General features: G+C 46.5%; 2 protein-coding genes across 2 annotated transcripts; one reads left to right on the forward strand and one right to left on the reverse strand.

Moving 5' to 3' along the window:
* Positions 1–1,175: 1,175 nt before the first annotated feature.
* LOC123110881 (40S ribosomal protein S29-like) lies at positions 1,176–2,954 on the reverse strand. The gene is made up of 3 exons (XM_044531517.1): positions 2,734–2,954; positions 1,957–2,056; positions 1,176–1,375 (listed from the first exon to the last, which is right to left on the reverse strand). Exons 1-3 carry the CDS (start codon positions 2,793–2,795, stop codon positions 1,367–1,369), a joined length of 171 nt encoding a protein of 56 aa, XP_044387452.1. The 5' UTR covers positions 2,796–2,954; the 3' UTR covers positions 1,176–1,366.
* Positions 2,955–3,040: 86 nt separating this feature from the next.
* Positions 3,041–18,767, forward strand: LOC123110879 (histone deacetylase 6). The gene is made up of 4 exons (XM_044531516.1): positions 3,041–3,185; positions 3,270–3,463; positions 5,166–5,291; positions 18,327–18,767. The coding sequence occupies exons 1-4, from the start codon at positions 3,132–3,134 to the stop codon at positions 18,505–18,507; spliced, it is 555 nt and encodes a 184-aa protein (XP_044387451.1). The 5' UTR covers positions 3,041–3,131; the 3' UTR covers positions 18,508–18,767.
* Positions 18,768–19,203: the final 436 nt, after the last annotated feature.

The raw sequence follows: 19,203 nt of genomic DNA on the forward strand, positions 1-19,203 counted from the left end.
CGCCATACTCCGGTGTTGTAACAAATCAGCTTTATAAAGAGACTGTTGTGCCAAACGCCAGATAAGTCCCTTCTGTTTTGAGGGAATCGACAGCTTCCAAAGTTTGGCCAAAGATCTTCCTTCGCATCTAAATAAAAAAAAGATCTTCCTTCCTTAAGACAGTTCGACGGTCCTGCGACACCGTCCAACCAATTTTCCCTTCTAATCTTTGTCTACGAACATCCGATATGCACGCCCGATGGAGAAAAAACCTTTGCGGTCCAAATGCCAAGACCAGAAGTCCGTGATCTGACCCGATGGAGAAGTCCGTGATCTGACCCGTGCATCAACTATTGATCCCCCAAAAAAAAATTACTAAGGATAGCATCCGCGTCCGTCCGCAGAAACACGTGGCGAACAAGTTTGGAGTTCCAAGTAGCTTCCGTGTGGTTTATCGTCTCATGCAACATCTGTGGCGGGTTCTGGATCAAAGGCATAAGTGGTATGAGCAGTGGTTCCCTAGTATCCAACTGGAGTCTCAAAAATCTGTCAATCGTCCATCACCAATGCAACAAATGAGGCCTTGTCGAAGAACATCTATGCCATCCTCAATTGCACGCTACACCTTTGATGGGGGTTTGAGTCAAGTTCCGCATCTAGATCAGCCATCAACGTTTAGATCACTTAGAATAGACATCAACGTTTACCACATGTTTTGGGTATCACATTTCATTAACCAACCATGAGTTAATAAGTACTAAGATGGTACTCCCTCCGTAAACTAATATAAAAGTGTTTAGATCACTATTTTAGTAATCTAAACACTCTTATATTAGTTTACAGAGGGAGTATGTTCTTTCTTATGTTCCACTACTACCTAAACGCTCTTTTTTAGGATGGAGTACACGTAAATTTTTTGCACATGTCAGCCATGGGTTCAGTCCTCCTAGGCTTACACCATTACACAAATGCTCGTTCATTCTCTGGTATTTGAACAGCCTTCATGTGCTTCAATAATTTTTTGAGCGTCTTCCATAAGCGTTTTGAAGGCCACATATATGCAACAACTGATAGAAATAAAGTAAGCATATTCGCTGGGTTGCTGGTCTTCTACAGAAATTGAGCCAATACGTTCTAATAAAAAACAAGTACTTAAAACTACCAATGACAATGAGAGGAGACAAACACAGGCAACAGAATGATAAAAGGCTACCCCATGGGTAATTAACTCATGTTCAACAATTACATCATTCAGTATCCATCAAAATATAAAGCCACTCTCAGAGTACTGAGCAATCATTACTGGAATTGAAATTAAGCCTTCCATTAAGAGTTCCATTACTTCATCCCTGATTAGCTTCACTTCAGGGTAGCAGGACCAGGTGAATTAACGGTACTGCAACAAAAGAACATAATCCAATAATTACAACGCTAGTTTTGCACAAACGAAGGAAATGGTATGTCTAACTACAAATTCTAATATACTAAATGTTTTATTCTAGACTAGAAGGCTAGATGCTGAAGAAAGGATGCTGCATAAGAACATCAAGACAACTATATCAAAGCTTGGCTATTATGTTATCTGAACCATAAACATTTCAGAAATCACCAGGCCACAATAGAACTTGTTCCTCAATGTAATAAAATGCCAGCAAAACACATCTGAATACAGAAACTACGAAGTAAATGAGCCAACCATAGAGAACTATACAGAGCACATTAATTTGTTAACCAGTCAGTTATCTCATTTGTATGTAGTCTAGGAATAGGTATTGATCATCAAACACTAGAGAAGGCATTAAGGATTCACACATCTATCTAGAGCTAATGCAATACCAAAAAAATTATAAGTCATAACAGACATTTTAAGCCGTTTACTTGCAGACTACATATAAATAGGAAGGGAATCATGACTTACAAAATAATAAGAACATTTCAGATTGTTTCTGGTGTAACAATAATGTTGTTGTTGTATACCTTGATGAAGCCAATGTCCTTGGCGTTGCTGCGGAAACACTGCCTGCAGCACATCAGCCCATACTTCCTGATCAGTCCATGGGAGTTTCCACAGACCCGGCTGCCAAAAATAACAAACTTGGGGTCAGTACAATCACTCATAAGCATACTGGTTCATCACAATATAACATCAGTGATCGAATGGTACGCCAGACAAGTCAGCAACCACACACTATTTCAGTTTGTTACCGCACAGCGTTTGAAGAAATGCTTGTTAAGTCAAAGAAATTAACTAGGCAATTCTAGCAATACTTTCCTAGTTCTGGTCGCATTACTTGTTTGTGAAGCTACTTGCACATCACAGCAAGCTCTTAATGGTTTGAACACATCTAACAGAGTTAATCAAAAAAGATTTTAATCGCCATATGAAGGACGCCAGAATCGGATGATACATGTAGCCAACTGCATCGCCGAGAATAGCACAGACAACCGCAACAAAATACACATCATATGAAGATGATAATGACTTCATCAAGGCATACAATCAATCAATGTGAGAATTTGACCGATTAATCAGTACCTGACCACACCTAACACACTTACATATGAGATGTCAGCAAACAAGGTTTTAATCGCCATATTAAGCCCGCCACGATCGAATGATATATGTCGCCAACTACATCATCTAAGACACAGATCCGGCCGAACGGTTGGTCTAGCTAGGAGATATCTAGCCGCGGGAACGAACTAGGCATTTTAAGGAGATGGAGGGGATCGAGGCGGTGGCAGAAGTATTACCAGACGCGGGAGCCGGGCCCGTAGTTCTTGGGGTGGGAGTTCCAGACGTTGGAGTGCCCCATCGTTGCCGCCTTCTTGTTCGCCTTCCGCCTGCCGCCGCCGGTTGCTAGGATGCGCGTGGGAGGAAGAAAGGGTAGGTGGCGGCGGTGCGAGCGGGAGAGGCTTATATAGATAGGGAGACGCCGGTAAACCCTAAGCCAAGGGCACGGGTTGGATTGGGCCCAGGCCGACACTTAGCCCCGTATACGGGCTTAAAGGGCCTCTTTGTTAGGCCCAGCCAATCATGAGCATTTGGGCCTCAGATATATGTGCTGTATCATCTGCACGACTCGCCGTGGCCCGTGAGACTCGTCGGGAAAAAAAATCGTCTTCTCCTGCTCCACTCCGCCTCGCCGAGGATGTCTTCCGCCGCCGGAGCCGGAGCCGGAGAGCACTCGTCTTCATCCCGACCTGTCCGTGTGAACGACGCCCCTACCTACCGTCACTGTGTTGTTTCTTACTCCACTGACGTGTCCTCGAATGTCTCGTCGTCGCAGGGGAAGCAGAGAGAGGAAGGTGCCGACGATAGCAACCGCAAGGTGGACGATGAGGGAGATCTGAGCCTGGAACTCTATGGCGCCGAGGCGGGGTGGGTGGAGGCGCGGACCAGCTGCCCACACCTCCCTGCAATGCCCGCCGCCAGCGCCGACGAACTCGCGCGCGTGCCCGCGTCTGATTCCCAGTGCTCTAGGTTTGTCTCACCATCCTCTTCGAGTTTGGTGTCTCGCGACCCTGGGCCTGACATGCGGATTGTTAGGGTTCTTATCTGCTGTTTGATGCTCTCCCCTTGAGTTCTAGTTCGCGGTGGCACTATTTGGCCGAATCCCCAGCTCCCATACTTCAGTTATGGTGAAATATGGCTAGATAACTTAAATTGACAAGGAAAAGGGATTGATACTTGATGACAATGCGATTGACTGGTACTAAGTTGTGACTCGAAAGTGTTATGGCAAGTCATATATATGTATGGTTGACATCACAGCTTTCGTTAACGAAAGTGCGGAGATGACGTGAGTTGCCACCAAGGTTTGGTGACAAGAATATCATCCTCTGTCCCATAGCATTCCGATGCTCTGCTCTAGTGCTGGGTGTGTAGTATGTCTCGGGAAATAGTTGAGTAACTAGATGATTTTGAAATGAGTAGTTGCACTGCTGATTAGTTAGATTAGAACTCAAAGATCATTCTCTATTCGGTTAAATGTGGACCATGAATGTCACATGAGGTCACTGGTTTAGCAAAAGAAATCAAGTCATGCCCATAGAGGACATGCTTGGATTTATATAATACCAAGCATTTATGCCAGATGTGGAAGTGGTTCATTTATTACCAAGTCCAGGATGTGACAAAAGTACCTTCATATTTATGAATGAGGGTTATTTAGATTACTAACTAGAAGCTTCACTTCATGATTTCTCCTTCGCATTATTCTCACTGTATCAACATATGGTTCATGTTGTTGTTATTCCTGCATCAATTCTGGTATGCAATTCCTCTGTTTATTCACAATATTTTTAGTTGTCAAATCACTTCCAAGTGGCAGAATGGAAATATGATTTTAAGATGTGATATTTCCAAAGAAAAAGAGTTGTTGGGTTTGCAAAATAGGATATCCTTTTATCAGGAAAACATCATGGAGAGTGAGCTTGATTGTCCCCTTTCTATGGTAGGTCGAAAATATGAGTTTCTTTGGTAGAATGATTGCTCAATGGGAAAGTTAGATGATTGTGGTCTGGGTTTTGAAGGTACTATTGAGTACATTCCTTATTGAAAGTTAGTAACAGGCTAACATCTAGTGAGCTGGTAACAGTATGGCTTCCTCCTCACTCTGTTCTACTCCCTCCGTCCCAAAATATAAGAACGTTTTTGACACTATGCTAGTGTCAAAAACGTTCTTATATTTGCTAGTGTCAAAAACGTTCTTATATTTAGCATAGTGTCAAAAACGTTCTTATATTTTGGGACGGAGGGAGTACAACTGAATGATTTATGTATGCGTGCATTATACATGAAAAAGCACATCCCTGTTGATACTTCTTATATGACTTCTATAACCAAACCATGGTTTTCTGTTTCATTTCACCTGAAAATGCTGTTTACGATTTCATGATGCACCATAAAATTAATAGGTTGTCAAACATTGTCTATGTGTATCTTCCTTGCATGCTTGTTGCTATAGCATCTGGATGTTAATTGCCTATAAACACCAAAAGCAGTGTTAAGATTTTCCAATGAGTTAAGTTAGCCTGTGGCACAAGGTAATGCATACCCCTATCCTTGTATTGAATCTGAATGAACCTCATATGCTCGAATTTAGGACAAAACATAACTGTTGGATTTGATGTACTTCATATGTTCATGTCTTGTGTTTTCTTATGAGCATTTTTCCATGCAGATGTCATCACCCTTCTGAAAACTGGTTATGCTTGATCTGCAAAGATGTGCTGTGTAGTCGTTTTATCAACAAACACATGCTGTACCATTATCAAGAAATGGGCCATTGTATTGCCCTGAGCTTCAGGTAAATTGTTCAACTTCCTTTTGCTTAACTTTATCTTGGACTGCAGAGAATTTTCACTGGCTGCATTTTTATGATCAGGGTTCTCCAGTTCCAGTAGTCAGTATGCCGTGTTTTTTTTGTTAGAGCAAAGTATGACGTGTTCTAAATCTAACGGTCACTTGTGCCAATGTGAAACGGTATTGTTGCGCGCTCAGTATAGTACTCGTGTTAATCAGCCAGAAGTTTTAGTTGGAAAATAGAGATCAATGTCCTTGTTAGGTTGGGTAATTGCCTTATAGATATATTAGAGATAAGTTTCCTTGTACTCTCGATGGGTTTCGTAGAGAGATTGGTTCTTAGGGATCAAGTGAAGTCGTCCTAAAAAGCATGGATACTGCGACACGGGATACGGCATTTTTTAGAAACACCCATCGGAGACACGGCAAGTATATATAAAAATAAATAAAAATATGCCATGTAATATAGAGTTAAAGACAAAAAAATTAGAAAGAGATACTTCTCCATTTGTTGTCTCCTATTTGAAGTGCTTGGTTGAATCATCCAGACCAGATCCATGTCATTTCAACTTGCAAAACACATCAAACAATAGTCTAGTATTAGTATCAGTCTATTAGAGACATAAATCATAATAATATGAAGTGGTACTTGACAAACAGCAAAGAAGTTTGCTTACCCAATCTGCAATGCTAGCCCCCAATAGCATTAGGCTAGTCATAGTGGGAAGTAACTTAGACTAGTAACGTGCATATGTTACTAGTCTATGTTACTACCTCCATAGTGGGTAGTATCATAGATGTGATAACATAGAGAGCTTCATTTATTACTCTGTAGACTCATTTTACATTGGGAATCACTATGTGTTGAATCGGAAGATGGGTACCTTCAGACAGCGGCCTCGCTTCCTGTCTTGTTGCCTGCGTGAGTGTGTGTCTCAGATGTGGCGGCTGTGTCAGGACCCCGACTCAATGCCACATCGATCTAGCATGTAACACCTCATATCACTTTGCGGCCTCACGCACGGTATCCCCACGGGGGTCGCCTTACCTTTGCCCGGGACCGTTTGCGCCTTTTGGCACACGTATATGACAGTGTCGCTAGCATCCATATGATAAGGAGCCCGGGCTGACATGGCTAGTCGTAAACCCAAAGTGGCACAAACTTACAGGGACAGGCATCCATGACCCAGCATCGAACGTGTCGGTCATCGGCGAGTGAATCCAGGCTGTAGCACTGGGCTAGCAGGACTCCGGTGAACCGGGCTGTAGCGGGCTAACAGGGCTCCGGTATTCATCGCGTGACATTTCCCCGAAGGGACAGACACAGGAACGAAGAAGGACACATGCCGGCCAGCCTAAGTGTTCCGGAGCAGTAGCAAGCTACCATGGCTCAGTGGAAGCACTAGGAGACATTTCCCGGTAAGAGAGGCTACGAAGGATAAACAACTAGATAGTCAGATCCCACACATACCAAGCATTTCAATAACATACACACAATATGCTCGATATGTGCAAATACAACATGGCATCACAACATGACTCTACAACTCAAGTATTTTATTCAATAGGCTCCGAGGAGCGAGATATTACAAACATGGGCCTCACGACCCAACATTCAGAGCATACAAGTCAAAGCACATGCGGAAGCTTAACATGTCTGAGTACAGACAACTACAAATGAAAAAGGTGAGAAGCCTGACTATCTACCAGATCCTGCCGAGGGCACAAGATCGTAGCTGAGGTAACAAGCTAAACGTCGAAGTCCACGCGGAACTACTAGCGAGACTGAAGTCTCTCTGCAAAAACATAAATTAAGCAGCGTGAGTAGAAATGTACCCAGCAAGACTTACATCAGAACTAACTACATATGCACCATTATCAACAAAGGGGGTGGTGGAGTTTAACTGCAGCAAGCCAGCTTTGACTTGGTGGCTATCCTGAACTACGACTGCAAGCAACTCTTTTGAGGTGGCGCACACGAGTCCACATATTCACCATATAAATACACCACTATGGATCCGCTCCTGTCTCCCTACGAGAACGCCATCCATAGCACTCACGCTTATCTTGCGTATTTTAGAGTATCCACTTTCATTTGTCTATGAATTGTACAGGCAACCCAGAAGTCCTTTTCCGCGGACACGGCTATTCGAATAGATGATGTTAACCCTGCAGGGGTGTACTTCTTCACACACGCTCTCACCACTTACCGCCGTTTACACGACATGTACTCAGCAACCTTCAAGCGGAAGCCCAGCGAGGGTGTCGGCCACGACCTGACTAACCACACAAGTCTCTCGTCCAGGTTTATCGCCTATTCGGGTTCCATCCGCAAGGAGATTCGGCCGGGGTGTCGCTCACGGCCCCAAACGATGTGAGCAGGGTTCCCAAGCCCACCTCGACGGGTGGATCTACGCTTGGTACACCGTGCCACTGTGCCTAGTCTGTCCCAAGCCCACCTGTACCGGGTGCCACTTGGTAGACTACTAACACTACCTACAAACACCAGAAACTAGTTGCAACTCCTGGACAGAGATCAGGTTGATTAATAAGTGAGAGGGGCACTTAAGCATTCCAATGCGTGGTAGTAGCTGTTCATGGATCACAAACACAGAACTCAGTTCCTGAGGACGGCTTCAATGAGGCAACCCACCATGTATTCCTACATGGCCTCTCACCGCTACCTTTACCAAATCGTGTTCACACACTTAGCTCACACACAGTAGGACATGTTTACACACCTCCAATTCATCCCCGATGAATCAGACCTGACACAACTCTAAGCAATAGCAGGCATGACAAACAAGCATGAATGAGTAGGCACATCAGGGCTCAAACAACTCCTACTCATGCTAGTGGGTTTCATCTATTTACTGTGGCAATGACAGGTCATGCAGAGGATAAAGGGGTTCAACTACCGCAACAAGTAACAGTTGTATCGTTGTTGTCCTAATGCAGTAAAATAGAGCAGGAGCGAGAGAGTGGGATTGTATCGGAATGAACAAGGGGGTTTTGCTTGCCTGGCACTTCTGAAGATAGCATTGAGTCTTCATCAGTGTCAACGATCACAACGTCGGTACAACGTCTACCGAGGGGGAACAACACCGACAAACAGAGAAGAACACGATCAATGCAATGCATAATATGATGCATGCTATGACATGGCATTATGAATGTGTTTTGGGCTAATGCAAGCTAGATCAGATTGAGATGAGTCCATTTGAACCAAAGATTCAAATGCAAACCCATTTTAAGAGGTCATATTAGTGCATTAACTTGTTTCACCTAAACAGCAAGGTTAAAGTGTTCTAACATGCATGAAAATGGTACAGATGGATAGAGTGCATTTTTCTGATCATTTTTCATATATAATTTGTTTGATTTGGAGCTACGGTTGATTTTTTATGATTTTTAGAAGTTTTGGTTATTTTCTGGAATTTCCTGAATAAGAATAAATCCAGAAAAGGCATTACTGCATCAGCCTGACATCATCATGACGTCAGCAGGTCAACAGGGCACGGTCCGGGTCAAACCTGACCAGTGGGGTCCACTGGTCAGTGACTGGGGCTGATTAGTGTCGCTGACATGTGGTCCCAGTCAACAGCCACGTCAGCTGGGTCAATTCTGGCGCGTGGGGCTAGTCAACGTGTGACGTGGCCAGGTCAAACTGACCTGTGGGGCCCGTAGGGTTGGTTTAATCTAAACAGGAGCTAATCCAGGGTTACTTAATCAGCGGGGCCCAGGTGTCAGTGGCTGCGGTGGTAATTAGTGGGTGGATTAGACCTAATCTAATCACGCCACGTCGACGTCGCCGGATCAAGTTGCCGGCGACCTTAAGGGACGGCGGTGGCTCATCGGAGTTTGTCGGGGCGGCGCTACAGGCCGCGGCTGGTCGCTCTGAGGGCACCAGGAGGGAGCCCGCGCTCTTGCGCATCCAGAGAGCCAGGTGGGAGGGGCTGGGGTGGAACGAGCTCGCCGGAGTCGAGCTCGTGGCGGCGGCCAGCGGTCGGGAGCGGTCGAGTACGGTGGTAGAGGGCATGGGAGGGGAATCTACTGGTGGCTGCAGGTTCGTGGAGGCGCGTCGAGTACGCTGGTGTGCTCGGATACGGGCTGCAGTGCGCATAGCCTCGTCTGCACCATCGCCGGTGGCGAGGAGCTCACGGCTTCGGTGGAAACGGCGGCTGGGGGGTGAATTAAGCGACGGGGTATGGGGGAAACGGTGCAGAGGCTCACCGCGGTTCTTCTGGTGCTGCTGGAGAGGCAAGGGAGACACGGGGTCCGGCGAAACGTTGGCGGGGATCTCCGGCACCCGAGGACGGAGACGGCGGCGTTGGCGAGGCTCCGGAGCATTCGGCGTTGCGTAGCTCAGCGAGGAGGTCGAGGACGACGCGTCGGAGCTCCTGGACTGGTCGGGGAAGCGAGGGGGAGGCGGTGGGCACGGCAACGCCGAGCGGCGGCGACAGCGGCGCTCGGGCGTGTTCGGGAGAGGGAGCAGGGAGGAGGAGAGAGGCCAGGGAGCGAGGGAGAGGCGAGAGGGGGTTCGTGGCGTCTCCGTGGCACGCCTGGGGGGGTCAAGGCTGCGCGGCTGAAGCAGGAGGTGGCAAGGCGTCGTCAGCGCGCTTGCCACGCACCTGTCTGTCCTCCTGGCAGGAGGAAGACGACAGGGGGAGGGCTGCTGGGCTGGGCCAGCAGGTGGGCTGCCAGCTGGGCCGGCCAGGTAAGTGGCCCAGGTAAAATCTCTCTCTCTCTTTTATTTATTGTTTCTGTTTTTCTATTATTCTGTAGTCTTTGTGGCTTTTCTAAACATACCTAGACCCTTTCAAAAATCACCAAACTGCACATGCCCACTGTATAGAATAATATCCAACATGGGACATTTCAATTTAGGATTATTTGGACATTTAAAGTATTTACTAGCATTTAAATGCCCAAATTCAAATACTATATGATTTAATTCAGAGCCCAAATATGTCATGGAAAAATGTGCAACACCTCTGGTTATTGTTTCCAACACTAACCAGAAATGACGAACATTTTTAAAAGCCATTTGGAATCACTGAGAATATTTTAGTTGAACCTAGTGAATTCCTTTGATGCTAGGGTTTGGGCAATCCCCATTTCAAGTTTCAGATAAATTTTAGACATGATGCATGGGTGCTGATGCAACTAATTACAAACAAATTCTAGGGCTGTGACAGGCTGTCACGGGACAAGAGAAGAGGGGCTCCTCTTCTAGGTCAGCACCTCTCATGGGCTTGAGCCCAAGAGACAGATCTTGATGGGCTAGGGCCCATACCGGTTCAACACTCCCCCTCAAGATGGGTGGTAGATATCTATCATCCCCATCTTGTCACACGCTAAGTTACAGTCCTTTGTTCCCAGTCCCTTTGTCAAGCAATCTGCAAACTGCTTCCCAGAGCTGACATGAGTAAGGCTGATGATCCCAGCATCAAGTTTCTCTTTAATGAAGAAGCGATCAATTTCCACATGCTTCGTTCTATCATGTTGAACTGGGTTATTAGCAATGGCTATAGCTGACTGATTGTCACACCACACCCTTAAGGGTCCCTTCCTCAAAAGTTTCAACTCGCATAGTAGGTGCTTCACCCAGAGCATATCACACAACCCTCGAGATAATGCTCTATATTCAGCTTCTGCTGTTGATCTAGACACAACAGTTTGTTTCTTGCTTCTCCATGACACCAAATTTCCTCCCACAAACACACAGTAGCCTGAAGTTGATCGTCTATCATCTTGACAGCTAGCCCAATCAGAGTCACTATAGCCATCCACCTCAAGATGTCCACTCTTCGCAAACCACAACCCTTTACCCGGAGTCCCCTTCAAGTATCTCAGGATTCTGTGAACAATATTCAGATGCCCACTCCTTGGTTCATGCATGTATCTGCTCACCACCCCCACGGCATACGTAATGTCAGGCATGGTATGACACAAGTATAATAACCTCCCAACCAGCTTCTGATAATCTTCCTTATTCACTAGCTCACCTGATTGTGCTGTTACTTGATGATTTTGTTCAATCGGAGTAGGGGCTGCACGACATCCCACCATGCCCATGTCACTCAAAAGATCCAAGGTGTATTTTCGTTGGCACAAAGATATTCCCTTCTCTGTCCGAGCCACTTCTATGCCAAGGAAGTACTTTAGATTCCCAAGTCTTTTACCTCAAACTCCTTGCTCAGACACCCCTTCACTCTCTTTATTTCCTCCTCATCATCTCCAGTGATGATGATATCATCAACATACACTGCAACAATGGTGATCTTCTTATCAGTGTGTCTATAGAACACTGTGTGATCACCATTACATTGGCCATACCCCATATTCCAAACAGCTCGTCTGAACCTATCAAACCATGCCCTCGGCGATTGCTTCAGACCATACAAGGATTTCTTCAGCCTGCATACCTTCCCCGTAGTCTGTTCTGTGCCAAAACCTGGCGGTATCTCCATGTATACCTCTTCTTTCAAGTCACCATGTAAGAAGGCATTCTTGACATCTAACTGGTGCAATTTCCACCCAAAGTTTGCAGCACATGACACCAATACTCGTACTGTGTTCATCTTTGCAACTGGAGCAAATGTCTCATCATAGTCAATTCCATAAGTTTGACTATATCCTCTGGCGACCAATCTAGCCTTATACCGTTCCACCTTGCCCTCAGGATTCTGCTTCACAGTAAAAATCCACTTACAACTCACTGCTTTCTTTCCTGCCGGCAATGTGGTTAGCACCCATGTCTTGTTTCTTTTCAATGCTTCTAACTCCTCTATCATCGATTCACGCCACTTCGGATCTTGCTTTGCAGCCTTCCAATCCTTAGGGATAGACACAGTTTGCAGAGAGGCAACAAACGCCTTATATGAAGGTGACAAAGCCTTGTAAGACACAAAATTGCCAATATCAAGGTCATCACAAGCATCATCCTTTGGCAGAGCCTTCCTTGCTACCTCACCCTTCCTTGCCGCTTCACGTGTAGGTTTTCGCAACGCAATGGGCAGCTCCACTGTGTCAGATGAGCTTGCCTCACTGCCTTGCTGCTCCCCCTGCACTCTTGCCTCACTGCGTTGTTGCTCCCCCTGCACTCTTGCCTCCCTGCCTTGCTGCTCCCCCTGCACTTGTGGTTGCCGTCGAGAGTACACCAGGGTATTCGTCTGCCATCGATCCCGAACAGGAACCTGGAGAGCACCAATCTTAAGTGTATCGACAGTTGGCTCGACAGGAGCCTGCACATCATCATCGGTGATGGTACTAACCGAAATTGTACCCACTATTGGTTGAACCTGAGCCTGCACATCATTATCAGCGTTAATGTCCACAGAATCCCCATGAGTATGAGACACATCCTTCTCCCCCTCTTAACCATCATGCACAGGGTGTAGGTGGTCAAGCTCTGCAAACAGCAGACTGAGATCGGTCGGCTCACCATAGAATGGCTCAGACTCCCTGAACGTAACGTCCATACTTACAAACCTGGGTTTTTCAGAGGGACACCAACATTTATACCCCTGCTGACTAGACGAGTATCCCAGAAAGACACACTTCACTGCCCGAGGATCAAGCTTGCCAACAGATGGTCGGTGATCACGAACAAAGCAGGTACTGCCAAACAACTTTGGCGGAACAACAAACTTATTATCTCCAACGAGCAACTCAGACGGAGATTTCATGCCAAGTATCCTGGAAGGTGTCCGGTTGATCAAGTATGTGGCTGTCATAACTGCATCATCCCACAAGAACTTAGGCACATTCATGGTAAACATCAACGACCGAGCAACCTCAAGAACATGACGATTCTTCCGTTCGGCCACTCCATTCCGAGAAGGGGTGTCCGGACATGAAGTTTGATGAAGAATCCCATGGTCAGCCATGAAAGCCCCAAAAATGTTGTTCACATACTCCGTTCCATTGTCCGTCCTGAGCACCTTGACCTGTACCTGAAACTGGTTCTTTACAAGAGCATGGAAGTTCTGAAAACAACTAAACACCTCATCCTTGTGACGCATCAAGTAAATCCAAGTCATGCGAGAATAGCAGTCAATAAAGGTAGCAAAATACTTCTTCCCATCATTGACACCACTGGGCTAGTCCATACATCCGAATGAATAAGCATAAAAGGAGATATGCTCCTGAGCCCCTTACATATGAGGCCCGTGTGTGTTTTGCATATTCACAAGCATCACATGTCAGCTTGCCTTTGCCTATTCCACACATAACATCCGGAAATATTCTACTCATCTTATCAAAAGATACATGCCCCATCCTACAGTGATGGATCATCGCCTGCTTCTCCTTATCCTCCATGGTCGCAGCACACACCAAGTCCGGCTGCACCTCCTGGTCCATGTACCAGAGCCCCCTACGCCTGGTGCCAGTCCCAACCGTCTGGCTCGTCTGTCGCACCTGAATCAAGCAACCGAACTTGTCAAGGATCACACGACAGTCCATTTGATCAATGAGTGCACTGAAAGAAACCAAATTGACAGGAAAGGCTGGCACATGTAAAACTGACGATAGGGAAATGGTCGGAGTACACTTTACTGTACCAACCCCTATGACTGGTTGTTTTGTGCCATCAACCGTTTGTATAGTGCCCGTGTGAGAGGGAGGATGCTTAGTGTAAGACTCGAACACACAGGAGTTACTAGCAACATGCTTAGATGTTCTAGAGTCAAGAACCCACTCTGGAGCACTCTCATTAGTAGCAAGAGATGCTCTTTCCGGATTACCTTCATCACTAGAGGCCCAGTGAGCAAAGTCTCCATAGACAACATCATCTACATCTTTGCCTTTGGACGTCCCACTGTCTCCTGCAACGGCCATGTGAGCCCTCTGACCCCCTGAGTGTCCTGAGTAGCCACCTCTGCCTCTAGAAGCCTGGCCCCATGAGGTCTCTGAGTATCCACCTCTGCCTCTAGCACTTCTACCTCTGCCTGTTCCCCCTCTGTTATATCCCTTGCCTTTGCCACGAGTTGGACATTCTCTCTTCCAATGACCTACCTCCCCACAAATATGACATTTGGTGGGATCTCCCCACTCCATGCGCTCAGTGACTGCAAATGTCGAAGCTGGCACAACCTTCACATCTGCATGCTCAAGGGATAGGCGCACCTCCTCTTGAGTCATCGCTGCAATAGCCTCGGGAATGGTAGGCAAACTAGGTTGGTGCAACAGGGAAGCCTTCCTGCCATCAAAGCAACCTCTGAGGCCAGCCAAAAATTTCAGCACACGCCTGCGTGCCATCCACTTATGCCCTGACTCGATTGAAGCCGCGTCATAGAGTTCCAGGGGATCACAGTTATCTTGGTCAGCCCACAGAGCCTGCAGTTCTGCCACGTATGTCATCACTGATATGCCATCATCTTGGCGCAGCAACCTAATCTTGTCCTCAATCTGAGCAATGAGCATGACATTGCCCTTGCCAGAGTATTGAGTGGACAGAATCTTCCATATCTCAGCAGGTGAGGATAGCCCCTCCACAGAGCGTCCAATGGAGGGCACCACAGAGTTCAACAACCACACCATAAGTACAGAGTGGATGACCTTCCACCTCTTGCCCTCTGCACTACTCTTGTCCCCTGGTTCTACAACGGTGCCCAACAAATATCCATCAAGCTCCTTCTGCTCCACAGCCCACAAAGCCCTCCTGGACCAGCTCAAATAATTTGTTGCCCCCTCTAGCTTCATGTCCAGGGGCGACATTTCAAGCTTTTGAGCCACTTCCTGTCGAGGAACGATGGCCCCAGAGTTGGACTCCGCGAGGATCTTAGCGAGCTTCTCCAAAGCCTCGGCAAGACCAGTTGGTTCAGCCATCGTTTGACGGAATAAGCAGCAACAGCAAAACTCAGCCTCAGAGAATCTTCTTTCCCAAGCAGCAGCACCACCACCACCACAACACCAAGCTCACAACAGCAAGTCCACAGAGAAAAAAAAAATCTCTGTAAAGCACACAAGCGGTCCAGCCCAGGCTCTTCCTGTTCCAGAACGAGCAGTCCAGCAGGCTGCACCTCTTTCTTCCTCTGCCGCAGCACCAAGAACCAGCCGCACAAGCACCAGCAGCTCAGCAAGCTTCCAGGAACAACACAAGGCAGCAGCAGCAGCTGCAGTTCCTCTTCTGTTCAGCAGCACCAACAGCAGCAGCTCCCTGCCGCAGCCTGACTCGCACACAGTCCAAATCCGCCGCCGCCTTCTTCCTCCTCTTCTTGCCGCAGCCGCCTGCACAACCCGCAGCAGCCCTCCTCGGCGGCCCCCTTCGCAGCTAGCCACCCCAGGGACGCGAAGCAGGACAAGAGGAAGCAGCTCCCTCCCGGCCGCGTCGCAGCTCCTCGAGCCCAGCCGCGCCGCCGCCGCACGCACCACAGCAGACCCGCCGCCTCGCGCACGCACACAGCCTCCTTTCTCGCCTGACCCCGCTGGGCCCCACCGCCGCCTCTCCGGCGAGGGACTACACCGCCACCGTCGTCGCCTGGCTCGATACCATGTTGAATCGGGAGATGGGTACCTTCAGACAGCGGCCTCGCTTCCTGTCTTGTTGCCTGCGTGAGTGTGTGTCGCAGATGTGGCGGCTGTCACGGGACAAGAGAAGAGGGGCTCCTCTTCTAGGTCAGCACCTATCATGGGTTTGGGCCCAAGAGACAGATCTTGATGGGCTAGGGCCCATACCGGTTCAACACTATGTGATGGTAACATATTATGTTACTCCATTTGAAACTCTCCTCATTTATTCTTGCCACATCATATGTTTTGCCTATGTGGCATGTATGTTACTACTATGTGATGGCAATCTCAAATTCTTAAACTCCCAGCATGACACAATATTGATACAAACCAAAGAACCAGACCATGACAAATTGACTACATCAGAAGTTAACAACATAAAATAGTCCACTAAAAGCATAAAAGATAGGAGCTTATAAGGCTCAGGTGGCCACATAGCAAACAGTTCAAATGGCCATAATCTAACAATTCAGGAGTGCATTACATAAATGATATAAACATAAATTAAATAAGCTCCTGGGCTGATGGCTGAAGCTTGATGGATAAAGAGATTCGAGTGAGAGAATCTATTATCTCCTCCTCCAAAGCTGGTTCATCAAGTGAAGGATCTGCACCTTCAAGCATACCCACACAACCAAAACTCTCAACTCTATCTCCTCCTATGTCCTGCATTCTGCTTGGCACAGTTTGATATGCTTGAGAATTCCTTGAAAGCAGGCGGTGGTCGTTGTGTGTGAACACCAAATCAGCAGCTCGAGCAGGAGTAAGCTTGTTTCTTGCAGCGCTATAGATGAAGCCGTATGTACTCCAGTTCCTCTGGCAACAAGAGGAAGATGCGGGCTGCCCAAGTACCTAAAAATTTTAACACCCTTGTGTTTTCTCAAATCAACCTAATCCCGTGGAGGATTTTTGGCGATTCAGCGAGATGGATCACACCTCACACAGTGGATGTTATAGGTCGGTCAAGAGGGTATGAGCATGGCGTGGTGGATTGCGTGGGGGAGAAAAATTGACTCGTAGTGTAAGTTGTGACGACCTGATCTGGAGGGGATCGAGATCGCACAGGGAAGGGTAGGGGAGGGGAGGGGAGGGGAGGAGGGCAGGTGACAATGAGAGGAGCAGGAGTCGAGGAACAGAGTTCACGTGTTTCTCATTCAATACCGTTCACAGTGTCACAACGCACGCCTAAGAAGCCACTTGGCACACACCCCATTGGGCCACTTGTCTCCCAGGTTACAAGGCCCAAGGACTGATCGCCAATTGCTGCACGAGTCCAGCAAGTGCACTTCAGTCCGCTGAAGGTTCAGTAACCTGAACTGCAGGCATGACATCACTTTACTGGGCGACCGCTTGACCCTGCCACTGCTACTGCTGCCTCACCGTGGTGCTACCTTTGCCCTTTGTCCATCCTTCGGACGCCACTGCTCAAGGGCTGCGTGAGGGGAGATGCAATAGTGGACAGCATCACAGAAGAGGCACAAAGCGAGAAGCATGGGAGTGGAGGTGGCAAGGCAGAGAACATCGGATCAGAAGAGAGTCAGAGACGGGGTGAGATGCTGAAAAGTATATATGCCGGCGGGTTTAAGGGGACTTAGGTGCCTTGGGGCAAAGGCATTGTGGCATGAGTACTCGGGGAGTATTCCTAGCTGGGCTGGCCCAAGTGGCTTCTGAACTTCTTTCTTTCTTTTTATTGCTATTTTGTGAAATTAGGAGGCTATCTTAGCTATTGCACTATCTGATTCACGAACCTTATCGATTCACGTGCCCGGTCAATTTATGAATCGTAGATTCCAATTGCCAACCTGAAAACTATGAAGAATCTATTGATGGCTACCTAAGTTCACATTATCGTACAATGCGAAGTGCTAGATCAGATATGCATGATTATAGCCTTTGCCACCAACAAACATAATATACTCTTGAAGTATGGTTATTAGTCCTTTCATTTCTTTTGTGAGAATGGTTTATTTCCTGTGTATATGTTCTGTAAGAAGAACTGCAGAAGTTACAGCATTGGCCAGTACTTCACTACACTGGTTTAACAGCTTTACTACTAGTCGTACCAGTAAACTCACTGCCTCAAAAAGAGAGTCGATGCGAATGCAGTTCTCTCTGACTCTGGTGGTACCTTTAAGCAATCAATTACTCATATGATTGTTTTCTGTTGACTTGTTGAGTTAAACCAGAGTTTAATGGTGGCAAAGTTGAAACCTGGCTAGTTGACTGAATTTAAAGGAAATGTCCATACACCATAGTTTGCTACACATATTGTTAGTGAAATACCTTGTGCTTTGAATAATATATAAAATACAGAAGCACGAAAATAGCTAAATATTGCTATAAATCTAAAATTATTGTTTCCTTATTATCTTATTTTCATTTAGTTACTGAAGATCCTATCATGTTCTGCCTTTCCCTCTTCTATCCTTGTCGTGAAGCAATACAGTTTAGTCCTTCCTATATTGCAGCATCTGCACATTATTTGATTGCTTTTACTCAGCGTTGTTGTATCCCTTTTCAGTGATCTGTCAGTTTGGTGTTTTGCCTGTGACTCCTACCTAGACGCTCAATCCATTTTAGAACTGCGCCCAGTTTATGAAGTTGCACATCTGTTGAAATTTGGAGAAAGGCCCCCTTTTCGATCACTTGAAGTACTGGATTTGAGCAGTGGACAAAATGGAGGTTCATCTTCAAGTTCCTAATGTGTGATCCTCTGTCAGTGCATTTTTTTTTTGTCATGATGACAGTAGTCCATTGTGTAAGATGGAACTTGCTAAGCATCGGCACAAATATAGGTCAGCTGATGGTCCTGTTCCTCATTACTTCTGCGGAAGTACCTGTTAGGCGTGAAGCAAAATGATAATTGTAAAAGTCTGTTTACCTTTGGTCATGATAAAGGCATTAAAATTGCCTTGATGTTGACATCCAGAAAAGTATTCAATTGCGAATATATTTTTCTCCAGTGACTGATGTAGTTTAAGCTTATCCACAAAGATATGAAAGTTTAGGTATGTGCCGTTTGACTTTAGATTCTCAGTTAAGAGTTGTGTTCTGCTCACTAATCTCTAATAGTGCATAATTGTTGGCACTACAGGCTGAGAGCTTGTTGCCTATCAGATAGGAGGAATACTCGGTTGTAGAAACACAAAGCATAAAGAGCATGTATTTGACGAAGAAGCTATCTAATTGGGAAATGAACACTCAACAGTGCCCTCTATGGCATGAGCTTGAGGAACTTAATATTTATTGCTCAAATGTGTGCCAATGCACTGCTTATCGGTTCACATGAGAAAAGATTTATGCTTTTTCTATCGCTACAGGATATCCACTTCTAGAACTTCTATGACCAACTTGTCATTTTGTGATAAGCAGGAAAGGAAATTTGATCCCTTTGCAAA

The sequence above is a fragment of the Triticum aestivum genome, chromosome 5B (assembly GCF_018294505.1).
Source record: "Triticum aestivum cultivar Chinese Spring chromosome 5B, IWGSC CS RefSeq v2.1, whole genome shotgun sequence".
In the NCBI taxonomy this organism is placed as follows: Eukaryota; Viridiplantae; Streptophyta; class Magnoliopsida; order Poales; family Poaceae; genus Triticum; species Triticum aestivum.